Below are 10,391 nucleotides of genomic sequence, written 5' to 3'. Positions count from 1 at the left end.
AAAAAAAAAAAAAAAAAAAAAAAAAAAAAAATAAATATAAGTAAATAATAAATAAATAAATATATTTGTATTAACAGTTATATTTATATTTGTATATTTATTTATTTACTAATCTATATTTATTTATTTATATTTATTTATATTTATTTATATTTATTTATATATAAATAAAAAATAAATAAAAAGACATACCTTAGTATAAATTAATTTGTGTATTTCTTGTTCTTTTTCTTCTTCTTTTTCTTTTTTTATTTTATTTATTTCTTTTTCTTTTTCTTCTTTTATTATATTTATTTCTTTTTCTTTTTTTTCTTTATAATTATTTAATTCATTAAATAAATTATTTATTATTTTTTTTTGTTTATTTATTAATGCATGCATTTCCTCTAGAGAAAGCCCCAAATATTCTTCCTTCTCTGCTGCTGCTAATGATGCAACAACACTCTCCTTGCTGCATGCAGCAGCAGCAGCTGCTGCTGCTGCACCTGCTGCTGCACCGGCTGCTGCACCTTCTGCTGCTGCGTCATTTGCTGCTGCATTATCTGCTGCTGCATGCAACACATGCAACGCATGCAGCAGCAAATAAACGCATGCACACAAAAAGCCCCAAGAAATAACGCACCTTGCTGCTGCAGCTTGAACGACGCATGCAACAGCAACAGCAGCAGCAACAGCAACCAATGCAGTACATGAAACAGCAAATGCAGCAGCAGCAGCAAACACAGCAGCAACAGCAAGTGCAGCAGCAGCAGCAGCAGCAACAGCAGCCTGTGACAGCAGACGTCCTTAGCCTTACACTTAGGGCTTGAAGCAGCAGCTAAAGAAGCTGCCGCTGCTGCTGCTGCTGCTGCTGCTGCCGCTGCTACCGGTGCTGCTGCTGCCGCTGCCGGTGCTTCTGCTGCCGCTGTCGGTGCTGCTGCTGCCGGTGCTGCTGCTGCTGCTGCTCTCGAAGCAGTTTCTTGCTTATCCCTTGCCTGCTGTTGTTGCTGTTGCTGTTGCTGCTGCTTCTCTTGCTGCTGCACTTGCTCCTGCTGCTGCATCTTCTGATCCTTCTGTCGCTGCTGCAGCAGCAGCAACTGCTGCTGCTGCTCCACCTGCTGCACCTTTTGTTTCTCCCGTTGTTTCTGCTGCTCACCTCTCTGCTGCTGTTGTTGCTGATGCTGCTGCTGCTGCTGCTGCTGCTGCTGCTGCTCTTGCTCCTGTAGTCGCTGCTGTTGTTGCTCTTGCTGCTGCATTGTCTGCTGCTGCTGCTGCTGTTGCTGCTGCTTCTCTTCGTATTCATGGAGGGCTCTACGTAATGCTTGTCCCTTTGTCTCTACAGCAGCCTTACTTTCTGTTGCTGCTGCTGCTGCTGCTGCTGCTGCAGTATTTGCTGCTGCTGCTGCAGTATCTGCTGCTGCTGCTGCAGTATCTGCTGTTGCTGCTGTTGGTGATGGTTCTATACGAGCTGATGTTGCTGCAGTATCTGCTGCTGCTGCAGCAGCTGAGGGTGCAGCAGCAGTTGCTGCTGCTTTACGTCCACTTACTGCTGCTTCTGGTCTTGCTGCTGCTGCATTTGCTGCTGCAGCTTTTGCTGCTGCAGCATTTGCTGCTGCTGCAGCTACTGCTGCTTTATCTACGCTTACCGCTGCTCTCTCTAATGCTGGTGCTGCTTTTGCTGCTGCTGCTTTTGCTGCTGCTGCTGCTGCACTCTCTTGTGTGTGCTTCCTTACGTCTGCTGCTCTGTTAGTGATTGTGTCTTGCTGCGGCACTGTGTCGAATGCTGCAGCAGCAGCAACTGCAGCAGCAGCAGCAGCAGCTGCTGCTGCTAGTAACTTGAAAGTGCGTCTCTTGCCGCTAACCCTTGGAGGTCTCTTTGCTGCTGCTGCTGCACCTGCTGCTGCACCAGCTGCTGCTGCTGCTGCTGCGTCTGCTGCAGGGGGCCCTGATGATGTTGCATGCGCAGCTTGAGTAGTTGACTTCTGCTGCATCTGCTGCTGCTTGCTGTCTGCTGCACCATTTCTTGTTGCTGCAGTGTCTGCAGCAGCAGCAGCAGGAGCTGCTGATTGCTGCCTAGTATATCTTATATCGTTAGATAGTAATCTTTGCCCTCTTCCTGTAGGGGTACCCAAATGCATGCAAAGGGAGCCCCCAGGGGAGCTCACTGATAGAAGAGACCCTTCTGGGGGCCCCCCAAGAGGGACCAGGGGGGCCCCCTGGGGGCCCCTGGAGGCACCTGGTAGGAGGCGCCTGGGGGCCCCCTGGAGGCCCCTGGGGCCCCCCCTGTTAATAGGGTTTAAGGGGAAGCAGCGATAGAAAGGAGGAGGTAAGAAAGGGGATTGAGGGGAAGAAAGACGCAGCAAACAAAGATGTTTAGCTGCTGCTGCAGGGGGGGGCCCCCAACAGGTCATAGTTGTTAAGAAAAGAAGACAGGGGGGCCCCCTAGAGGCACCAGTATATATCTATATATCTATATAGATATATAGGGAAGAGAGCTGAGGTGTACAGGCAGCTAAAGAGGGGGAAAGGAAGAAGACACAAAAAGAAAAAAGCTGTTCATGCTGCTGCTTCTTTTGCCATACAGCAGCAGCAACTGCTGCTGCTGTTGCAGCAGCAGCAGCAGTAGCAGAAAGCCCCAGCCAGCAGCAGCGAGCTGCTGCTGCTGCTGCATATCGAGGGTATTTTTCGTCCTTTTCCACCACTTATTTACTTATTTTTATTTATTTTAGTTATATTTTGCTTAAAAAATAAAATATTAAATAAATTTATCCATTAAATACCTCTTCTACCCCCCTGTGTGTGTATGTGTGTGTGGTTGACGTCTACTAGCTGCCTATACACCGCAATGGTATGCTATAAGAAAAGAGGTATCGATTTAAAGAGAAAGTAATCATTAATAACAATAAATAAGAAATAAATAAAAAATAAATTAATTTATTATTTTATTTTAATTAAAATTTCCTTTTAATCGCATGCACGTAACCATAGAAGTGTTTGCATATAAGAAATCTATATAATCAATAATAATTATGTATAATTATATTTGCGGTGTATGCGCATACACCCTATAAATTATTTTGTTTAATTTATTGTTATATAATTAACACCTTTATGTTCTCTAATGTTATAACTCAACATATAAACCCTAATAAATCCTAATAAATCCTAAACCCTAAACCCTAAACCCTCGCCTAGGGGAGATCAACGAAAAAGAAACGAAACCCTAGGGTTTAGGGTTTATAACTTGGCTGCATTGCTGCTGCAGGCAGAGGTTGAAGCTGCTGCGACAATCAAACCCTAAAAGGCAGCAGACGTAAACCTTAAACCCTAAACCCTAAACCCTAATAGGCGCTAGGCGGAAACAATAATAGACGGCATGCGTAAACCCTAGCGTTAGACTAAGTTGACAATATAGTGTTTAATAAAGAAAAAAGAGAATAAATTATATAAGAATGCAATAAGGAAGAGAAACACAAAAAAAGAAAAACCCTAAACCCTAAACCCTCGTGGGTTTATAGGATACAGTATACACCTGGAGGTGCGTATACACCCCAAACCATCAAAATGATGATTTATTTATTTTTATTTATTTATTTATTTATTTATTTTTCTACATTTAATACTTCTATATCTAGAGGAGGAGAAGGTTCTTTTTCTTGATATTTTATTGATAAAGAATTGACACAATGACGCTCATTTGTCTCCGTAAACCTATAAACACACAAACCCTAAACCCTAATAATAATTCATAAACCCTAAACCCTAATAATCTATAAACCCTAAATAATAAAATAAATAAACCCTAAACACCAATCCATAAACCGCGTGAAGAATACAGGCGGTGGGTTTCTATCCCTAGCTACTTGTCAGACAACTAGGGTTTAGGGTTTAGGGTTTAGGGTTTAGGGTTTAACCTTTCTCCATTAAATACATGACCTAAATGACCTCCGCATGTACTGCAAATAATCTCCCAACGTCTCATCCCTCCACTTAAATCCAACACAGCCTTCACTTTACCTACAAACACCAAACCCTAAACCCTAAACCCTAAACCCTAGAGGACTATGGAGGTGAGGAAGGGTAGGCCTGCTTGTAGATGTTTGTAGTCTGCTGATGCGTTTTTTCTTGGAGGAATAAAGCTCCAACAAAGGAACAAGCTAGGGTTTAGGGTTTAGGGTTTAGGGTTATTTATTAGGGTTTAGTTATATATATATACCTTTATAAACCCTATCAAAGGCTGGCCAACCACAACCTGATTTAAATTTACTACTGGAGGGAAAAAGAGGAGAAAAACAGCCCCGGCAAACAAAACAACCAGAGGAAGGATAGAAGGAATTATATTCTCCTGCATGCAAACACTAAACAATAAACCCTAAACCCTAAATTCTCCAAGACAGGACGGACAGATACATATAAGATACCGTACAGGTGTATACTGTACTGATGGGGGTTTAGGGTTTAGGGTTTAGGGTTTACCAGTTCCTGGGGGCTCTGTCCCCTTCTGTCTAAGGACTCGATACTCTTCAGCTGTAGCGCATACACCGCAGCAAACAGAACAAATTAACTAATTATTATTATATACTTGTTATTTATTTATTATGCATGCAGTCTTTCCTTGCATGCACACATGCTTGCATGCATGAATGCATGCAGCCGTTTATCTATTGAGCAAAACCTTAAGAGAGAGAGGGGAATAAAAGGAATATTATTTAGTGTTGTTGTGTACGCTTTAGGGTCTTCCTCCATTCTTCGTCTGTTTTCTGCACAAAAGATGAATTATTCATTGTTGCTGCTGTCGATACACCTGAGAAAGGGGAACAAGAAAAGGGGAAAAAAAATAAATGAAGGCGGAAAGGAGGAAATCTTGCCAAGGTGTGCTGCGGCTGAAGGGATAAAGAGGGCAAAAAGCAAGAAAAAAGATGAATTAAATAATAAAAAAGAATATGATTAATATTTATTATTTGCATATGATGCAATAAATACAAAACAACCATCGAGTTACCCTTATGGTGGTATTTTCTTGTTACTTACGGCGGGTGGTTGGCTCCGTAGGAGGGTAAGAGAATGCACTAAATGGTGGACTCAGAAGAGAATCTGAGGAATTTTTATAAGGAAAAATAAACGGAAAAACACGAAAAGTAAAGAGAAGAGGAAAAGATGAACGAAACAAGCGCATCGCTCCCTTTTTATACACAGAGGCGGGAGAGAGGGTCGTGCAGCAGTAACAGCATGCAGGAATCGTTGCCTTATACACAAACGATAATACTCTACAGGAGTAAAAATTTATATGTGAAACAACAGGAAAAAACATGAAAATACACAAAATTATTCATTAGGAGAAGAATAGAAGAAGAATGATGTAGTATAAGAAGAGTAGCGATTTGTATGTAAAGAAAAGGACGGGGCTCTCCTTACAAGAAGCTACTGTGTGATTTTCCTTCCTCCTGCACACCTGTCTTCAAAAGAAATATATTTTTATTTATTTTACTTGTTTTTAATTCATAATTTAGTTGATTGATCATCTTGGAGGGCATTTACACTAGAAGATCTTGCCTACCTCCTTTTATCCCCCTGGCGGCGTTTATAGTTATATAAATAACGACGGATCGTTTGACGATGAGTAGAGGTCTTGGTAAGTATTTGTTTGTTAATTAAGCTCCTTCTGCCTCCTGTATCCACCTGCAAGTGTTGCATATGTGTATGTTGAATACCTGTTGAGTTCCTCATGAACGGGGGAAGACGTAAAAAAGCTTAAGACTAAGATTCTCCTGTTGTTATTTGTGGTGTTCAAGTTTCTGCAGCTGGATTAAGCTACGACTGCATCGTCGTTGGTGGAGGAAGCGGAGGAATTGCCTTCGCAAGAAGAGCGGCGGGTTATGGCGCAAAAGTTGCATTGGTAGAGCCCAAGCCAATGGGCGGCACATGCGTCAATCTAGGTTGTGTGCCTAAGAAGGTGAATGCGCGGAAACGAACGAAAAATTCACGAAATTCAACCGATCTTTTGATTCATTAGCATTAATTTACTTTTTTTATTCATTTTAGTTTATAAAATAATCAAATAGCCTGAGGTTTCCGTGAAGATCGCTTTTTCATGCATTTTTTCGGGTGTATGTGCAGGTCATGTGGTACGCCGCCAATGCCTTCGAAAGCTTGCATGGTTTAAAACATTTAGGCATTGATTTTAGTGAATCTCCTACTTTTAATTGGCGACGTCTTGTGGAAAATCGGGAGAAGTACATTAAAAGACTAAATGGTATTTATGTACAAAATCTTGAACAGTCGGATGTTAAGCTGTATTTCGGTTGGGCAACCCTCGATGTTAAAGATGAATCTACTGACGAACACACCGTCCTTGTTAATACAACAGAAGGAAATGAGGATAAATCCTCATCACCGCAAAGAATAAAGGCTAAACACGTTATTCTTGCTACTGGTGCGTGCGTCGGCTGCGGTTATATAAAGAAGAACAGAACTACTACTATAAAGGGGGCCATGAAGAAATGCCTTTTCGTTCTGTTTTCACTTGTTTTTCTTTCCTTTTATCGCGATTTAACACTATCCATATTCATTTCTAGTTTGTTTATTACTTGCACGACTTTCTTGCTCATCCCTCTCCTTTTCCTTTTTCTCTTCCTTTCTGAATTGTCTGTGTTGTTGGCCGTATCTGTATGTCTTCATAGGCAGCGAGCCGACTCCCCTCAACGTGCCTGGGGAAGAGCTTTGTATAACAAGCAACGGTTTCTTCGGTTTACAGGATCAGCCGAAGCGCGCTGCCGTCATAGGAGCAGGGTATATAGCTGTAGAACTGTGCGGTGTCTTACAGGCCTTAGGAACAGAAACCCATCTATTTATTCGTCATAATCGCACACTACGCAAGTTTGATACCATGATTCAAGAAGAAAACCACAAAAACATGCAAAAGCTAGGTATACAGGTACGTATGAGGTAATTGCCATGCATGCATACATGAATTTATGCATGCATGGATGTTAGTAGGGTTTAGGGTTTACATAGTTAGGTATTGTATCTGGTGTGTATATGCATGCACCGTTTATGACCAATATTTTTTTGTATATTGTTATTATTGTGTAGATATTCCCTCAAAGTCATGTAAAAGAAGTAAAAAAGAAGGAAGAAATGCTGTATTTATATTTACAAGATGGTAATAGTTATGGTCCTTTTGATTGTATAATAAATGCAACTGGACGTACACCCCAATTATCTTCCTTAAGATTAGAAGGATTAGGTATACAAATAAATAATAAATATATTTCTGTAGATGAATACCAAAATACAAACATAAAAGGAATTTATGCTGTTGGTGATTGTTGCGGGAAGGTAAGTAAGACATATAATATATATATACATATATAATTATCCTTCCCTTCTTTCTCCCTTATACAACAATACAGTACCAATACATACATGAATGCATGCAATACATACATGCATGCATGCAATTGCATGCATGTAAATACTGCATGAAGTGTAGAAGGATTGCATTGGGTTGGTTGTATATTTTTGTCATTGTATAAATATTAGGGTTTAGGGTTTAGGGTTTAGGGTTTAGGGTTTATGCAGGTAGAATTAACCCCAATGGCGATAGCAGCAGGTCGTCGTTTAGCGGATCGTTTATATGGAGAGAAGATGCATGCAAGAGCAGATTATAACTTTGTTCCTTCTGTTATTTTCTCTCATCCTCCTATCGCTACTGTTGGACTTACAGAAGAACAAGCAGTTAATCAATATGGCAAAGAGGACATTAATGTATTATTATATATAAACCCTAATTAATAATAATTAACCCTAAACCCTAAACCCTAATTAACCCTTTTAACCCTGACGTCTGCTCTATCGATGACGCAGTCGCTGATTCTGTTGTTGCTGTTGTTGCTGCAGCACTTGCTGTTGCTGCTGCAGCAGTTGCATGCCTATCTGCTACTTCTTGCATATATTCCTGCTTTGCTACTTTGCTACTTTGCTGCTGCTGCTACTGCTGCTGCTGCTGCTGCTGCTGCTGCTGGTAGATATACGAAGGGACTTGCGTGAATTTATTATATGGTCCTTATGATATTCCTCGTGAAGAAAAACCAAAAACAACAATTAAATTAATTTGCAGAAAAGTAAGACAAATATATACATATCTACGGTGTATATGCAGCTATTTTATTTATTTATTTATTTATTATATAATCATATTTATTATATTATTTTGTATATTTATTTATTTAATCTATTTATTTATTTATTTATTTATTTGTGCATGCAGTCCTTAAAGGATAAGATATTGGGTTTACATATGGTGGGGTTGGGTGTAGATGAAGTTCTCCAAGGATTCGCAGTCGCTATTAAGATGGTAATCTTTACTAAATAAATAAATAAATAAATAAATAAATTAATTAATTAAATTAAATAAGTAAATAAATAAATAAATTGATAGTATTTGCTTGTTTTTATTTGTTTACTTTCTTTATTTGTTAATATTTCTGTCGTCCCCTTATTTCTCAATTTGGGCAGATACCCTCTACTCTGCTGCTGCTGCTGCTGCTGCTGCCTATTTGTATTTGCTGCTGCTGCTGCTGCTGCTTATTCTTGTTTGCTGCTGCAGGGAGCAACAAAAGCAGATTTAGATCGTTGTGTGGCTATACACCCCACAGCAGCAGAAGAAGTTGTCACTCTCCGTCCTTGGGGAATGAGCGAGCTCTAAACCCAAACCCTAAACCCTAATAATGCTATAAACCCTAGGTCCGCTACACCCTCTATATATAGAACCCTAGACTCGCCTTCCAAACCCTTTTTTTCTTCTTATTCCCTCTTAACTACTAACCCTAAGAAAACTGGGTCCCTAAACCCTAAACCCTAGTCTCCTTTTTATTCCTTCGTAACTATTAATCCTAAGAAAAATGACTCCTTAAACCCTAAACCCTAAACCCTCGAAACGCCACGCAATACGTGCGTGCTAAACCCTACTGGTGAATAAACCCTAAACCCTTCAATTAAACCCTAAACCCTTATATAGTAAATAAACCCTAAACCCTTAAAAGAGGAGGTTTAGAGGACCGCCCAAGGAAGCCTCCGCTTGCGACGTCAGTAAGGAAAAGAAAAAAGAAAACAAAAAAGAAAAAAAAAAAAAAGAAAATTAAATAAACATAAAATATAAAATATAAAGATGAACATACACTACAATTACTGACGCTTCTATACACTCCAATATGCATGCATGCATGCATGCATGCATGCATGCACGCATGCATGTTGGTGTGCTACTGGCGGTTCTGCGCATGCAGAGACTCTAAATAATAAATAAATGTTAATAAATAATTATATATTTAAATATATAAATATATTTATACATTTATATAAATATATATATAAATAAATATAAATAAATATATGTTAATTTATATATAAATATATATATAAATATATTTATATGCAGACATATATACAGATAAATATACAAGCGTACTAACATATACACACAGGGTGTATGTATGTACACTGCGGATATGCACTAAAAATGCATGCATGCATGCGCATGCATGCGTGCGCATGCATGCATGCATGTATTTAGTGCATGCATGCGTATGCATGCGTATATATGCATACATGCATGCATACACCCACAACACCTATGCATGCATGCATGCATGCACAAGTGTATGTATTGGGTGTATAATTATAAGTGCTAATGATTAGTAAATAGAAATTAGTATTTATTTATTTATTTATTTATTTATTTATTTATATTTATTTATTTATTTATTTATATATTTATACCTAATTAAACAAATAAGAAGAAATAAAAGAAAGGCAAAACATTGCAAATAAATGTTGCAGATAAATATACTGCATTTATACAATAATAATAAATAATAATAAATAATAATTAATATTATTATTATTACTAATTATATTAATTATTTATTATTTATTATTAACCTCCTTGCGGTGTATACGCAGCTACTGGCTGCATATACATACAAGAGGTGTATTATACAAATGGGGTGTACGTACACTTAAATAAATAAATAAATAAATAAATAAATAAATATACACAAAAGAAGAATAAATAAATAATAGACATTTATATACAACAATAATAATATAATTAATAGTAATAATAATATAAATAAGATATATATTATTATTATTATTATTAATTATATTATTTATACTATAAGAAAGAATCAGGTGTACATACACCTCAATTACAAGAACAAAGAAAGGAATAAATAAAAGAAGACAAAAGAAAGAAAATAAACACATCGCTATTATTTAATTAATTATTTAATTAATTATTTAATTAATTAATTAAATTAATTATTTAATTAATAATACTAATACAATAACAATATAACAACATAATACTAATAACAATAATAATACAAATACTATATATAATATATATA

At 37.9% G+C, this 10,391-nt stretch overlaps 2 protein-coding genes across 2 annotated transcripts in view; one reads left to right on the top strand and one right to left on the bottom strand.

Annotated features, from left to right (window-relative positions):
• The window catches only part of EMWEY_00041220 (hypothetical protein), a gene marked incomplete at both ends in the record, with an annotated part of 2,706 nt that extends 316 nt beyond the window's left edge, over positions 1-2,390 (bottom strand). The window contains one exon of the mRNA XM_013478822.1: positions 797-2,390. Coding sequence (XP_013334276.1) covers positions 797-2,390 — 1,594 coding nt within the window. The remainder of the gene's footprint in view (positions 1-796) is intronic.
• Positions 2,391-5,595: 3,205 nt separating this feature from the next.
• On the top strand, positions 5,596-8,686 carry EMWEY_00041210 (glutathione reductase, putative; the record flags this gene model as incomplete). Its single annotated transcript, XM_013478821.1, has 7 exons — positions 5,596-5,611; positions 5,772-5,932; positions 6,097-6,412; positions 6,660-6,913; positions 7,561-7,746; positions 8,249-8,335; positions 8,588-8,686. The coding sequence occupies 7 exons, from the start codon at positions 5,596-5,598 to the stop codon at positions 8,684-8,686; spliced, it is 1,119 nt and encodes a 372-aa protein (XP_013334275.1).
• Positions 8,687-10,391: the final 1,705 nt, after the last annotated feature.

The sequence above is a fragment of the Eimeria maxima genome, genomic scaffold (assembly GCF_000499605.1).
Source record: "Eimeria maxima Weybridge genomic scaffold, Emw_scaff698, whole genome shotgun sequence".
Taxonomy (NCBI): domain Eukaryota; phylum Apicomplexa; class Conoidasida; order Eucoccidiorida; family Eimeriidae; genus Eimeria; species Eimeria maxima.
The sequence above is the reverse complement of the archived record's forward strand: the minus strand, read 5'-3'. Positions and strand labels throughout refer to the sequence as shown.